Genomic DNA, 16,649 nt, shown 5'->3' with positions numbered 1-16,649 from the left:
CTGCAGCAGCCCAGGTTCTGCTCTCACAACACAGACAACGGCACGTTGGATCTCGGCGATAATCAGTGGACCGCAGACATTTGGTGTGGGGTATAATTATCCAGACATACAGATATCGCGGTAGATTTTATTAGCCACCCACATACATGTCTGTTTTTAATATTTTATAGCAAGCTGTGGCTAGAGACGTGGAGTAATTGGATGTTAGTCACTCGGTGGGGTGAAGAGAGTGTGTGAGGAAGAAGAAAAAGGGACCTGAAAAGAGAAGATAGAAGAAAGAGAGAGAGAAGCTGCAAAACTGGAAAATATATTGACTATTTATCTAGACCAGGGGTCTCAAACACGCGGCCCGCGGGCCGAATGCGGCCCGCGAAACATTTTTGTGCGGCCCTCGGCCACGTCCGCGGTGTATATGTATGTTGTGCTTGGTGATTAACTCCCGCAGTGAAAATTATTATTAGTGACAGAGACAACGTCAACTTATTTTAATAAACTAAACTGCCTGTGCATGTAATAAACTACACTAAATGTAATTAATAATTATAAAAACTTTATTTTAGCATTTAACTGCAGTGACAGTTTGTTCGTAAAATTTAATGAAAAAACATTTTCTTTTCGTGGTGCGGCCCGCTGACTGGCTGTTACTTTCCACTGCGGCCCACATGCTAATATGAGTTTGAGACCACTGATCTAGACGAAATCAACTCAAGGTGGAAACACTTTCCTACTAAATAAACCGACCAATCGCTAATTTTCCTGCGCTTGACGTCTTCGTGAGCGTCATTCGGACAACGTCATTCTCAAGAAAAAAAGACGTCATCGAGAGGCAGTTAAACAGACCTGCGTGAAGCTGCAACGAGAAGACCGGTCGGTCGGAAATCGGCTTCCACGGTGTAGTGCTAGTATTTGCCACTGTTTGATTTCGTGTCCGGCCTTCTTAGTTTAATAATATTCATTTAAATTGTTTTTGTAACTGTTGCCAGTTGTTTCACGCACGCGAGTGGAAGAAAGTACCTGTGAGGGCGTGCAATGTAACTGGGTGGGTGTGTGAAGGTGGAAGCTGGGTGTAAAGGAGGTAACATTAGGAGGTACCCCTCTTCCCCCTCAGTAGGCCACACTTCACTCTAGTTGCTAGAATCGTCACAAATGCCTTTCTCTGATTCTTGGTCACGGGATAGGATGTTGCTCCGACCTCGATGCTCTCTTTACAACTGACTCCTCACTTCCTGCCACCCAGCCCTCTTATTCCTCCACAGACTGGACTGAACAAGGCTGGGACAGAGAGATGGGGGTGGGTAGGAGAAAAGAGAAAAGGGGAGAGAGAGGGGGAGAGAAAGGAAAGAGAAAAATTCTGAAATAAATGCCAAAGAGGCAAGAATTGCTTTGTTTGTGTTGCTCCTACCCCTACCGCTTAACCACAATTTTTTTTAAAAAAATCAAGATTTGTGGGATTTACCGACTAAACCTCTGCAGGACCTCCTTATAACGGGCCACGTAAAGTGCAGTATTTATGTTTAAACGTGAACTTCGTGTCATTGCTGTCTCCGATATTCTACCAAAAGGACGAACGGGAACTACTCTCCTCTAACATACAACGACTGCGACCACCAAAGTCTTTGCTACCACAGTTAAGAAGAACTGGAGTTGCCGTCGCATTCTCTCGCACATACAAAGAGCACCAGAGGAAACGACGACAAGGCGCACAGCAAGGGAAACACATGCAATTCATTGCCCTCTTTAATTCCACAGTTCTTCCCTCTTCCTCCCCTCCACACATATCTTTAAGGAAAGGAGGGATCTCATTGAATTCTGCACCTCGAAACCTTTTTCTGTCTCAGAGCACGGTCTGTCTTGAATGCAGGCAAGATGACAACCTTCAATTCACACCCTCCACATTTTCATTTACTGTCTTTCAGTCTTCAACCAGCCAGCTAACAAGTCTTTAGATTTTGAATACTTTTAGCTATCAGTAGGCGTTATTTAGCCTCGTTGTGTCATCAGAAATGGCTGTTCCCGGACACCATGACATTCTGAAGCGAAGCGTATTAATCAGACCGTTCTAAAGCAGTTTACGTCCACAGAAAAGGTGTAGAAAACAAATCTTTGAGGAGACTTCCGGTCTACTGCCATCACCTTTAACCTCCAAAGACGCGACATAAATCTTAATAAGTACGCAGCATGAGAGGCGAGTTTCTTTTCTGCAGGGAAATGTTTCAAAAATATGACGTCAAGGAAAAAAAATTGAAGGTTTTTGTCTTGCAATTTGTTATACAACAGTTCTTTTGCTGACAGCAATTAAAATAAGTAGCTTCACTTTTTGTTTTCCTTGCGTAGCAAAAAAATTGTTTCATAATATTAACCTTATGGTCGCTAATATCTCAACTAATTTCTGTAACTTTATATAACTTGACTGTTGTGCTCGAGAAATGGCCTGAAAAGGGTTATTCACCCTCAGATGCCTCATGCAGTCGGATGTTGGGATTATGAGAAATGATGGATTTGCGGATTCACTTCCTAAGAATCTTGGCCCATTCTTTATCCTTTTATTAAATTTATGTGCAATGAAAAAACGAGTCAGAAAATATATAATAATAAAAATAACCTGATTCATTAATCACTGGACAAGGTTGCACGAAGGATTGCAGCACTTTTATACACACACGTGTTAAGCCCGTTTAACCTGTGGAAAAAAAAACTTCGCTGAAATTACTGTCTTGAGCACGTGTTTACATAAGATCGTCTTCCCCTCCAAAAGTTCTCTATTCTTTCCCCCTACACCTGGCTTCTTTTGTCTATCCTTATCCCCCCGAGGTCCGCCTCTAGCAAATTTGAGACAGAGACCGCTTGAAAACCCTGTTTACCACCGCAGCTCCCTTTCCCCGAGGTGACCCAGCTATCAGACTGGGTACCTGACTACAAAGAGGGTTGGGGAAAGGGAGATCTCGAACACCTCACTCCCCAACGACTTGAAAAAAGGTCGTGGGACGTCCTGTACCTTTGCCGTTTTTACCTCCCAGCAAATTCTCACATGTTGAGTCACGTTTCATGGGGCTACCCTTCATGTCACACTCTGTGAGGCCTCACTATATGTCGTCGTGTGTCGGGCCTCACTCTATGTCACACTGTGTCGGGTTGTACTGTATGTATAGTCACGTTCTGTTTACCGAGAAACTCAGAAGCTTTGCTGACCCACCCCACAGACCACCTGATGCCTTTTCAAGCTGGAAATACTTCACCTTCTTTGTTTTGACATTTTGAGCCAGGAGGGCAGCGTAACACGTGTCATTTATTTCTTTAGATCTTTTATCTCTATGGACTACGCCAACCATCATGCAGACAAGTTTTACACATTCACTATCATTTGAAGAAAACCGCAGAGACCACCCCCTCCCCAGCTTTCTGCAGTCACAGTCGGTGTACGCGCCAGCATTAAAGGGAGACGATAACAGACGACGACAAGCTGTCAGATGACATCAAACTCTCCGAATAATGGGAAAAAATACACACAGGCCCTATCATCCTCGGTGAAGTGTCCTTAAACGTTTTTTTTCAAAAGAAGCAGTGATAACCTCCTGCATCCCGCCTGCCATCGCACGTGGATATGAATATCTGAAGGCGGCAAGTGTGCAGCTGCTTGTGAACAGCTCCATTCCAGCTTTTGCAGCGCTATAGTGTTTCCTTTGAAACAATACCAAGATAAGTTCACTCACAACACTCTGTAACGCCCCCTCCCCTACCGCCAGTTCAAATCTCATTCCCCACCTGCCACCCTACCCCCAAAACCCACTTTTTCCCGACACTCTGTATTTCAAATAACTGTAACGACATAAGCAGCTGCATGCCAGTGACAAGTGTTCACTGTCTGCTCAGAATCGCTGTTTGTCTTTCCCAGCTCTGGATCTCCTGGAACCTCCTGCCAACAAAAGGGTTGCGTTTCATCTCTCGTCACCCTTTCGTCGCTATCTTTGTAATCCTAGAGCGGTGATTTCTTCTTCTTGTTGCGTGTGTGTTTGTGTGTTTTAAGCTCGTAAGTAATGCTTGGCTCCAATTCGATTATTGGCTAAAATCCTTCCCTTTGCGTTTTGACCGAGTTTTCTCCGCTCTCTTGTCGCGTCCTTTCGGTTACAGGATATGTTTTTTCTTTCCCACGTTTCATTTTTAAAGAGTTGTCTTGCCTTTCCCCCCAGGAGAGGAATCTGTGTCCGTTCATTTCGACCACACGAGGGTGTCTTGTAATAGTTACCTACCTTATCGTTTACTTCTCGCTTAAAATTCGCTTTTCTTCTTTTATTTTATTTTTTTAAGGTCGTTGGTGGGGAAGAAGGAGGTGCTAAAAACCTCACTTTTTCTCGAGGCCAGATTTATTCTCTCTCCCTCTCGCTCTTACCATTCCCCAACCATCTATGGAGGTATCTATGGATACCCGTTTTGACTGCTTGACCAATTTAGAGGAAAGCCGCTGCGAGACATGGGTATCGAACCGGTGCACCTCGACACCAGTGTTCTAATCACTCGACTAGCTTCTTCCCATGTTCTGGGGAGTTATATCAAGGTTTATAATAACTATCTCAGCGAATGATTTCAAGGTTTCACAAGAAAAAGATGTTATAATGACTATTTTAGATGTGTTGAAGGATCACCTTAAAGTATATAATTCCTATCCCAAAGATAGCAGAGGATAATTCTATGCTTTGTAATAACTATCCAAGAGATTGAAAACGATTATCAGGTACTCCATTTTGTCAACAAAGCCTGATGGGGGTTGTTTGTTTGTTGTTGTTGTTTTTTTTTATTTTGACAGCAGTTTTGTTTTGCACGTGGTGCAGAAAATGTATGATAACAAAAGGTGCACCCTCACGCACGCTGAAGATGGTTCAAAATCATGTTGGTCACAAAAGGAAAACAAAAAAAGAATTCATTTACTTTTCTTCCCCTGTGGGTTAATTGGACCTGCTCATTACCACTCCAGCCAGGTCTCAGTTGCCAGCCTGGTCATCTGCTGCGTCTATCTAGTTGTTATCTCTAACAAGTACCACTGGACCACCAGAACGGTTCGTCAGGTGGTACCAGTCAGGGGATGAAAAAAAAAGGCAAAGGTCGTTCCCTAACCTTTTCAGGTCGTTGGGGAGTGAGGTGTTAAAGACCTCACTTTCTAAGGGGCCAGCTTTAGGTGAGGGCGGAGCCCATCTCCTCTACCACGTTGCCTTACCTTCCTCAACCCTCTATGGACTCAGGTACCCATTCCTGCAAGCTGGGTCGACTGTTTGCTGCGCTACTCGGGTATCGAACCAGCGCGCCTCTCAGTTCAGACACTCGGCTGTCCGCTAAACTATGTGAACACATTAACAACAGCTGCACACCACGCACACACACAGAAGGCTCATTCATAGGGACAGAGAGGGAGAGCGATTTTATCATCGGTGTAAGATGTCTGAGGAACAGTGGTTCTTTGCCCTCGATTAACCTAGCGTTTGGAGCCATTATTCCTCGGAGTCGTAATAAATTGTAGACCGGCCATCAGTCATTGAGCCAGTCAGTACTGTTGTCGTATCTTATCTCTTAGATAGTCAGCAGTGTGGAGGGCATTCAGACAAACTGGAACCCTATAGTCAGCAGTATAGAGGAGAAAAACCCACCAGCAAAGTCCTGTGCAAGTGTTGGTAATAGGGAGATCTTAGTGTGTCCTAAACAGACTATTAGCCTATAAAAAGTCCGTAAGAACACCACCTCCCCCTTACTCAGAAAAACACGAAAAGGCTCAAGGGAAGGAAATGCTTGGGGGATCGCAGTAGGATTGCCAATCTTCTTCGTTAAAATGATATCGTTGAGTGCAAAGAACAGCATATATTAACACATTATATCCCCCTACCCCCAAGAAAAGTTTTATTACCTGCTGAGAAAAGAAGGAAGACATACAGGAGAAGGCGGGGGCGGGGGCTGAGTTCTTCTCACATTCTGTATCGGATGTCGCTGATACGAACGGGAGAACGGATGTGGTTAACTCGGGGGTGTGCTGCACAATCTCTCTCTCCTCGCAACCCATTAGCGTTTCCAGTTTTGTCAAAGACTGTGGCACGATAAACTTTAGCATTCCGGTCAGGAGAGAATGCAATCCTTTGTTTTCTGCGGTTGATCGGCCAGTCGGGATGGGCCGACCGGTGATGATAACATGTTGTGGAGGGTTGGAAGGAGAGTAGAAAGGCTTTTTTTTTCCCTCCCGACGTAAGCGCGTCAAGATGGCGGGCCGGAGAAAATGCCAGAGTGGCGAGAACTTTTCGTTTGTCCGCGCGGTATCTCTACAAATGGCGACTTTGATGGCAGACCGGATGTGGGAGCCAGGAGCATGAATGGCTGGAGACAAAGTCGGTCCCTATAGTGCCCTCGATTAACCCTGAATTTTGCTGAGAAAAAAGAACTAATATTTTACCACATCTCACTTTTCTGTTTTACGACCTTATAAAATGCATCACTCTTTGAATAATTCATGGATTTTTTATCAGAAAATATTTTTGTTCTTCCAAGAGGTTGCTGAGGTCTCCTGTCCGTACAAGGACAAAATGCCTGACTTGTCAAGGGTCTTTTTTCCGATGCTGTATTCATTTTTCATTTCCGTAGTGTCCTCCACCATACATCTTTCTCCTTTCATTCTCTTTGTAGAGTTGACAGTGTCAAATTTTGAAATACTGAGGATTTAATAAATACTCCGCTGATTCTCGAAGAAGGAGTTTTAATGTATTCCCAAGCAGTGACAAAAATCGGAAGAACAAAGGTAATTCATGGCGAAAACGTGTCTGTCTGCTGATATTGCTGTCAGTCACTAGTCACACAAGTGTTGGGTACGAAATGATGTTATGGTTGTTATTTCTGGAAAACAAAATCTACTTTGACTTTAAAATCTGCAATTAAGATGCGCACATTTAAGGTGTACCGCGTGACACAATGAGAAGTTTTCTGGTTGGTCGTAGAGCTGGCTGGCCGCGTGCGTACATCTGTGCTTGCGTGCATCTGTGCGTGCGTGCGCGTGAGAGAGAGAGAGAGCGAGCCCTGCCCTCCGTACCTGTGCGAGTCTTGCATTGGGACCAACGAGTAGTTGTGCCAGCAAGGTCTCGCCAGGTGAGAAAACGAGGCAGCGATGACGAATAGCAGACGCGGAGAAAGACGGAGGATCAAAAGAAGACGGACTGCAGCCACGCCCACCAGCCCTTCATTCCCCTCCTCCGTGTCGGGCATGCCGACCCTCCTCCACGTGGCAGTGCAGTGACAGTCCGTCATGGTCACGTCAGTCGCCTGGAGAGTTGGCACTGTCCAAGAAGGTGCGTTAATGCACAGAAGAAAGACAACTGATTGTGTGTTCACGTGGGTATTTATTGTACATAAACATGGGGGGGATGCATCCTCAGTAAACATGGGGGGCTTTTCGTGCGCAATTACGGGTTTATTCTGCTCAAAACACAGGTTTATCATGGGGCATATTCTCGGCATTGACGAACTTCCTCTTTGCATAAACCCAAAGTTTGCAGGCAGGGTTGCTATGGCTACGACACAGCTTAGTCCTCCTTTCTGGAGAGCGTCGAAAAGTTTTCGGGTGCGAAGCTGCTCCAGGGTGGGGAAATGAAGGTAGGGGTAGGGGTTAAAAACTCACAACACATGGCTGTACATCCTTTTGCTGCAAAATGTCCTGACGAAACCTGCGCTCTCTCTCAAGCCCTCTCGCTCTCCCCCTATTTCCCTCTCACGAACCCCTCCCTTTGTTTCCTCTGTTGCCTTCGCTTGTCTAGTTACCATTTCCTCTGCCGGTGCTTTGTTTTCCATCAAGGCGCTGCCAAAGTGTGAGCTTGGCCCTGTTTCAGAGCTAGCTGGTGCAACTTTCTGGCACCAGCAACATATCAGCTCTTGTGATTGTCTAAAGAGGCGACACCTTGCACGTTCCACCTGCACGTCAACGATGACTCCATGCTTCTTGTGAAGAAAGACACGGACGCGTCCGTTGTCAGCATGGCTCTATGTAGTTTTTCGTTCTGAGAATCTGAGTTTGATTTACTTCGAAGTAAACCTGCTGGTTTATTGCATTTTCAATATCACCAGTTCTTTATTTCCATGTTGTACCTAACAGGACCTTACCTAGGGCCCATCAAATAAATCAACCTAGACAAGAGCCGGACTTAAAGGCAGTTGATACGAAAAAAGCTTAGGAACAAGCAGGATTGTTATAAATTTTCAGTTTGCACGACGATTTTAACCCTTTGTTCCTTATTTACCTTTTTTGTTCCCAACATCTTGCCTTTTCCCCAAGTATCCGTCATATTCGCCTCAACGTCTTCTAATAATTATCTTCATCGCATGATAAAAAACTCACAAGATGAAATTAATTGTCCCGTCTGTAAACGTCATGAGGATGGGGAAAAAAGAGCAGACAAAGTGTCATAGCGTCCTTAGCTGTGAACAATTAATGAATTCTTTTTTTACACGCACCTGGTTTGTGGACAAAAACGAGAACATGACATAGCGGTGTGACCTTCAAGTACAGTTTATGTTGTGACAGTCACGTATCTCTACAAAATTCTCAACCCGTTTCATCTACGTCTCATCCTCTGTAATTGAGAAATATTCTGAACGCATTCGGCTACACGACGATTGATGACGTGTCTCTGTATGGGTGAGTAGGTAGGGGGAGTGTGCGTAGTTGTTGTATTTGTTGGTACTGTTGATCACGTGAACAGAGACTGGACTCTCAAGTGAAGTGGGGTAGAGGGAAGTACAAACAACGTATGGGTACGTCTTTACGTGATGATCAGCTTCAGCAGACACGTGAGGGAGGGCACGTGCAGTCTGACGCACGATGCTGCCTTCAGATGACGAATGGAGAAGGTGACGATACGAGCTGTACATTCGTTCTTCCCTTCTCACCCTCACCCCTGCGCGCGCTCGGCCCGTGCTGGACAATGCCGAGACCGTTGCCCCTTGCCGCCCGTCACTTGGCGTAATTGGACCACAGGGCCTCTTGGGGCCCGGAAGCGCCAGCCACTCGAGAAGCCTGCCCCAGTAAGCCGCACACCATGGCCACTTGAGCTCCCTTCCCTACGTTCTCCAGATCTCCTCCCCCACTTCCATCCATCCCACCGCTTGCCCAGTGCACCCTTGCCTCCCATCCCTTTCCTCCCCTGAACACGGCAACGCAAATCGAAACAATAACAAAATCAGGAACCTTCTGGAATCGTACTGTTCCTCAAGAAGTGAAATTCATATCATCATCGTCATCGTCGTCGATTATCATCACTCCCTTTGATAATATTTACAATCTCACACCCTGTCGCTCAGTTGAACGTCCTTCCCTGAGCTGAACGAGAGGCCAAGATTTGTCGCCAACCCATTTTTTTCTGGTTCGGTCTCCTCGTCAGATGTGCTGATGATCTTGAGAGATTGTGAACTATAAGTGGCTTAATAACTGCTACAAACAAGTTAGACATACGTACAACTATAGTGCCTGCATCAAGGTGCTCAAGTCACGTAGAAACTGTCCTGCCCTGACCCTTGAACTCGCATCGTAATGCCATCTGGGAACGTCCGAGTTCTTTGAGCAGAGACTACGTCTTGCTGCGGCACCTTCACTTGCACCAGCTAACTCGAGTGACGTAGTAACAAGTTTGCACGCGTGTTTGCAAGTACATTCGTTTTGCACTTCAAGAGGTGCATGAGAGATATTTATATTCTGACTTTCAAGAGGTGGACAGTGCACTACAGATATTTATATTCAGAGTTCACACTTCAAGGGGTCACCGGTGCATTCTAGATATTTGTTGCATTCTGTGTTTATATTGGCTGTTGTTCTTAAACATTTGTCCATCCCGACTACTACACAAAAATTATGGATGGATTTTCTTATTTTATGGTTGTTTACTTCACTTTATGTGTCAATGACGTGGTGACAGAACTAGTTCTTCTCTATGATTATTATGGACCCAATCACTCCCCCGTCTCCCCGCTGTTGCCCACAAGCTGTTCAGTTGGAGAAGAGGACCGCAAGTTGTACGTGAGGGCGTGACTGTCATCAGGCCTGGAGGGAAAGGCGTGCACTTGATGACCTCCACGATAACGCAAACAAGGTTAGGCAGGAGGAGGCTATTTGTGTACAGTTACACGTACCTCCTCACATCCCCGACACTGACAAATAAGCAGAATGATTTCTGTTATTTCATTCTGTTACGATATATTTTTGTTGAGTTAGTTCTGGGAGTTTTGTTTTATTCAAGTAGTTGTTTTTTTCTGCTAAGTTGAAGCTTGAAGTGATGGCTATAATTGAGAAAAGGACTCAGACAGATTGGCATTTGGGGGAAATACCACATGCCGAGGTAGATCAGTTTCAACAGGCGAACATGAACATTTTGTTATCTCCACGAGAGACGTTTGAAGGGCAGATTTTATCCCCGGCGCCTTGCGTTGCCTCGTCATCCGACACCAGAAGCCACACAGCCCACGGACTCCGGTGGTAACTAGCATCTCTACTGCCGCCGCAACTACATCACTACTTCTCTACAGGCCCCTACTGTGTTCCTCCTTCTGCTGGCGTCGCCTCCCCCATCGCACATGCTAGTGTCATTCGAGCTTATGTTATCTATAATATTATTAACACCATCACCGCCATATTTACGACTGCTACGTCAGTGCAATCAGCATATAACATTTCTACTTCAGTAAATATCATGTCATCTTTGCTGTTTGATATGGTATTTTGGTATATACACTTGTTAGTACACGGGGTCTCCTAAAAACGTGACCATTTGCCCCATCTGGGCAGTGTTTTTGTTTGTTTTTGAGAGGGGAAGGGGTTGGTGGTTGTGTGCTCGGTAGTGGAGGAGGTAGTTTAAAGCCTCTTAACGGTGGTTCGCATTTCAATATCCTGTGGGAAGAAGAATATAGTAATGTGGGCAATGAACATAAATCTGGAGAAATCAGTGGCACGGAGCTCGACTGTACGGTTTGCTGATGGACAGAGTGACAAAGACAGAGAGACTGAGTGACAAAGAAGCAGAACGCCACACAGATGCTCCTACCTTGATCGCAGTGGGTTCCGTACCACCCGGCTTCGCATCCCCCCGAGCAGAGGCCTGTGGCCGCGTTGCAAGGTTGCAAAAGCCGGCAACGTCCGCATCTCTTGGTGCAACCGGCGCCATAGTAGTAGTGCTCGCAGACTGTTGACAATGACCAACGAGATTGGACTCAACAACTCTATCGCATTACTTTGTCTCTCCCCTCCCGTACTTGTTACCCTTCCACCCCTCCATCAATAACTCTAGCGCTGTGTCTTTCTTCTCCATCACTTACACACCAACAACACCTTCTCTCTCTCTCACACACACACACCGTCAATGACACACTGACACGTTGACACTGAGTTTGCTGTTGGGTAAGGGAGGGGTTGGAAAGGAGTAGGATGGCGGATGAAAAGTAACTGGAGTATAATAAAACAATAAAAGGCTAAACTGAAATATTTAAATGCCATGGAGTGTTCGTTTTTAAAACTGCTTTGAAGTAGTATTGCTTAATGAAGGAAAAGATCTAACGATTAATTACTGCTAGAAAACTCACCAAAGTTTGAAAAATAAAAGTGGAATGCTAAGTGGAAAGTAAAAGGGTGGGGGAGTTGATAGAAACGCTCTAAGATGTATCCAGGTATACAGTTCATGCTAGATATGTTGGGTGTGCCCAGGGAAACAGTTCATGCGAAGATGAGCAGACTCCCAGACCTTTGTCGCAGCGGGGACCATAGAGTCCAGCTTCACAGCCAGTCGTACAGATGCCAGAGGAGGGGGCACAGGGGACGTCGCCAAGGCAATGACCGCAAGGGTGCACACAGTTGGGGCCATACAGGTGATCCGGACACGCTGTAGAACAAGAAAACAAATCACTTCATTATTTATTGCAGGTGATCAGAAGATACATGGGCAGTGAGGCAGAGTCATCAACGAGTGTCATAAGAACCACAGTAGCAGACATTTGAAGCGAGCTTATGTCACAAGAATGTTAACAACGTTGTAAGAGACACTTTGCCAAAACTAGTGTTACAAGAAAGCTAATAATATTGTAAGAGACACTTTGGCAAAGTTAATGTCACAAAAAGACTGTAGCAGGTGCTCGAACAAAGTTAACGCATCACACCAGTCTGTATCGCGGTCAAAAGACGGAGGGAAGGACAAGAGGAAGGGTGGAGAAACACAGAGAGAAGTCATGGAAAGGTGAAAGAGGTTTGCTTAATGTCAGACCCACACAAGGGCTTCAAGATTTGGCCGTCAGGAGTCGTTGTTTACATTAACGAGCGTCGTTCAGGCCGTGACAGTTCCTAGCGTGCAAGATGGCGGCACTTGAACATCCGGGCTCCTGGAAGCCGGTCAGTTTCAAGCCTGTCGCAACTCCTTCAAAGACAATACTCTGAGTTGAAGGTGTCGTGCCTAGATATGCCCATCCAGTTTCCTAACGATGGTCATTTCCACTCCCATCCCATCGACCCCAGGCCAACCGAACCAAGATGGAGTAACTTTTCCCAGAGCGGGAGGGGCTGAGTCACGAGCAGGAGTGGGTCGGTATACACGACGTTCTCAAACTCTAACGAGCAGAGAGGTATGGCGGACAAAGTGGTTCCGACAGCCCCTACTTCAAGGCTTCCCACAGAGATGAGTCACAGAAGTACAACCACGCAGTTTGTCGTGCTTTCTCGTTGCCCCTTGACTCTTGTCACTACTTCCACAGACAATGCTTGGCGAGATATTTTTAGGCAGTGTCCTCTCAGTCTCCTTTGCCCCTCGGGATTAACCTAAATTTTCTTTGGGATTTTTTCCCTAAATACCTTACATTTTTATGGAAAGGTATGCACTTTCTCAGTAGTTCGCTTCACCCCGAAGAGCTACAGAGTAGTGTCTTGCTTCGCTCTATTGTTATTTTTATCATTGTCTTCCCATTACGTTTGTTCCCATTTCAAGAAGATTCACTTTAAATTTGACAAAAATTATTTTCTAAGGTTCTTGAACTTTTCACTGAGGTTCATTATTGAAGACAAATATTGCACTGCTCCATCTAAAACTGGAAATAACTCTTAAGATCAGGCGTCCTTTTAAAACACACCAGCCATCTGTCAGCTACAAGAGTTTCTTGTATGAGGCAATAATAGTGATAACAATTGGTCCTTGTCCTCACACTTACTCTAACTCTAGAACCTTCTGAGAACGAGCTTCACCAACGATCTCTCGCTCCACGAATATGTGATTGTGGGGAGGAAGTTGCGGTGTCTCTCGGTCATGGAAGAGGTAGCGGAGGTCTAAAGTTTGCTTCATCTTTCAGCATCACAGGTGGGGGAGGGTTAGTGCACTCCACTTCAAGCCAGGAGGTCCCCAGGTCCAGGTTCGTCTCTGCCCACCCAGCACCCAGGGGTACATGGGTCAGAGAAAAACCAGGAAAGGAACGAACTGGACTACTACACAGACTAGGTGAACCACTAAGGGTCGGTAGAGTTATGGAACCTGTAACCTTTTCCAAATAAAGGGTTTTTTTTTTTTCAAATAAAATTTTTACAAATTAAAATAGCGACCGAAGCGACACCACTAAAGCCTCTGACACTGTGGGTGCTGACTGGTTGGGTGAGGGTTTGCGTTGGTGGTGCCAGGGTTCTTACGGGTGGCCTCCTCCCGTCCAGTGCAGCATCTTCATCCGACGCCGAACACGAGCGTTATCACTAGAGGTAAAAGCTGCAGGAGTTGCTGCCGTACCTAATAGAATCACTGCTGCTGAAGTCCCTCTTGTTGCTGTCGTCCCCAGCTAAGCCCTCCCCTCCCCTCACCCACACTACCCTTCCCTCACTTGCTCCATTGCGGGGGATGTCGTTGGTGGGAGGTAGCGAAACAGGGGCTGTATCAGTAGTCTGTGATGAATTGTCCCCCGAAACGCGAAATCGTCACGTCCGCTCGTTATTTACAAAGTCTAATCTCCCCCGAGGGTCGACCTGTCGCCATATTTCGAAAGACTTATCATCTCAGAGAGCACCCAGTACAGTCGGTGGAAACAGACTCGGTATTACCCACAACTGAAATCAGATGAATGAATGTTTCTGCGGAAATAGACTGTTATGTGTTACATAACCCTGAAATCAGATGGTAAAAATGAATGAACGAATGAATGAGTGAATGAATTAGAACCGTGGGAAGAGTCACAATCGTACAATCAGGTCTTTGAATAAATGAGCTAATTAATCAATGAAAGGGAACACTAATTTTAGAAGAAAGAAAGACAATGTGGGGACGAGTAAAAGGATTTGAGTGTTATAAAAAATAAGCCTGGGTACTGACGTTCTATGCAGTTGTCTCCTGTCCATCCTTCATCGCAGCCCTGCAGACATCGTCCTGTCGTCTGGTTGCAGCCTCCTCGACATCCGGGGCTGCAGCGCTTCTCGCACCTGATGCCGTACAGTCCCTCCGCACACTCTGCACAGAGCATCACCATCTTCGTCATACGCCTTATCTACAATAACAACCTCATGAATGACACATACACCAGACTAACAATTTGAAGTAGATTGTGTACTGAGCACACTGCATGATCTTTATGGTCCACTGTACCCTATTTCTCCACACTTGACAGACTATTGGTGAATTAAACGGGTATATCTCTGATGTTCACAGCCCTGTCTACTTCACATTAATATTTGATAGCAATTAGCAACATGCTGAGGATAAGCAGATGATAAGAAGATCATACCATGTTTAAATAGACCAGTCAGGACAGGAATTTTCTTTGTATATTCTTAAAAGTATCAACGAAGAAAGAGTCAGTGATTTAGTTATTTAGGTGAAGCTGCCACAAATTCCATATTCAGCAGTTAAGGTATAGTGATATACCTAGATATTGAAGAACATCGTTGTTTAATCTAGATGGGGTAGGTGATCAATTCCATTTTATATTTCTGTGTGCTCACCCTTTGTTGACCATTTCTCGGAAAGCGCCGTTTTCTGTACATTTTGTGCGTCATCCAAATGTATTTTAAAATTTGACCAGTTGATGAATAATAAATCTAAAAGTATACTTATTAACTGAAGCAAACTTATTCGAATTGCATTATCACTGTTTAAGTAATTTCTATCTTTCATATATTCATATCTGTCATGTATTCATCAATACATTTTGCCCTATTGTCACCTTTTGTTGTACATATGAGATTGTTATTGTGTGATGTATGTCTTATCTGATGACATGGGTAAACATGACCCTGGGCTTATAGCCAATAAAGGAAAGGAAATAAATGAAAAGTATGACAGATATAGAAAAGGGCTTTGAGGTCTGGACTGTCAAACACGCATATGTTTGAGCTTCATGTGTTCCATTAATTACATTCAACACAAGTGAAAAGAGCTGAGGCAGTAAAGTATTACAGATTTTAAGTAGAGTTATTGCGTGGCCATGATACCTGCAAATGCATTCTTCCCAAACTCACAGATGGCCATGATACCTGCAAATGCATACCCATTCTTCCCAAGCTCACAGAAGGTAGGGGTCGAGTTGGGAGTATGACGGGTATGCTAACAGTCAGTCAGGAAGACTGACAGAAAGATTTGAAAGCTACTGGCAGCTTCTGATCCTATTCTTCAACAAAATCCTCCCCTTTCCCATCATCAAGAAAAGGAGAAACCAAATGGAGGAAAGAAAAAAAAGGGGGGAGAAATTTCAAGTAGCGCACAAGAAACAATCCCTATCGTGCGACCTGTGGCGGAAGCAGGCTCTCTAAACACGCACACTGCCTTCTCATTAAGTCAGGACGCCATCCGGGTCAGTGTTATTGGCGGTCATTTCGACGACACCCGATGCCATCGTGCTTTTCCACAGGCTAGTTCATACGAACGCACGGTTCACAAGAGGCCAGGTGGATGGAAGGTGGTAGGGATGGTGGAGATGGAGGTGATGGTGGTGATGGCGGCGAACGGGAGGTGAACTGGAGCGAGGAGGGGAGAGGGTTAACAGACGCGCGTGCACGATCTTCCCTTTCTTTCAAAAACAACGTGGAGTCACGATAAAGACCAAGGACAAGTCTCAGCGATCGGGTTTTTGTTTTGTTTTTATTTCCCTTCAGGACAACCGTTCTTTTCGCAGACACTATGAGGACATTTCACAGTTTTTGTCTCTCTGTGTATTGTTTTCCTTTCTTAAAACACAGCGTGATGTCTTCTTTTTTCTTTTCTCTTTTTTTTTTTTTTCACGTGTTGTCTGCCAGCTTTCCAAAAATAAGACACAGTCTTTTTTCCGTGGCTGAAAGTGACCGATGTCTGTGAAGCGTCGGGGTAAGAGGTTGATATATTTAAAGATGATATATTTAAAGAGACTTGACGAGGGACACCTTCACCATTATTTATAGCTTGTCATCTACCGTACGCATGCGTGAACTTTGACTCTATAAGCCTATGATGTAATAATTACAGCATTACACCCAGGCCCGTTCTTAGCCCCCGCGGGGCCCGAGGCAAAGGGCATGTGCGGGGCCCTCACGCCACGGCTGACTACACTTCCATATGCCTAGTTACCATATCAATCAAAAGCGCGGGGCCCCTTGAAGCGCGGGGCCCTAGGCAGATGCCTCGTCCGCCTGCCCCTAAGCACGGCCCTGATTACACCAG

General features: G+C 45.3%; 1 protein-coding gene across 2 annotated transcripts in view; it reads right to left on the bottom strand.

The window, feature by feature from the left end:
- Positions 1-16,649, bottom strand: part of LOC112573255 (epidermal growth factor receptor-like) — a 43,168-nt gene that overhangs the window by 13,410 nt on the left and 13,109 nt on the right. For both annotated transcript variants that reach the window (XM_025253456.1, XM_025253457.1), the window contains exons 2-4: positions 14,334-14,468; positions 11,745-11,882; positions 11,052-11,189 (exon numbers count right to left, since the gene is read on the bottom strand). In XM_025253456.1, the coding sequence (XP_025109241.1) occupies positions 11,052-11,189; positions 11,745-11,882; positions 14,334-14,468 (411 nt within the window). The remainder of the gene's footprint in view (positions 1-11,051; positions 11,190-11,744; positions 11,883-14,333; positions 14,469-16,649) is intronic.

The sequence above is a fragment of the Pomacea canaliculata genome, linkage group LG10 (assembly GCF_003073045.1).
Source record: "Pomacea canaliculata isolate SZHN2017 linkage group LG10, ASM307304v1, whole genome shotgun sequence".
Lineage (NCBI taxonomy): Eukaryota > Metazoa > Mollusca > Gastropoda > Architaenioglossa > Ampullariidae > Pomacea > Pomacea canaliculata.
This window is presented reverse-complemented; position numbering and strand designations above follow the sequence as displayed.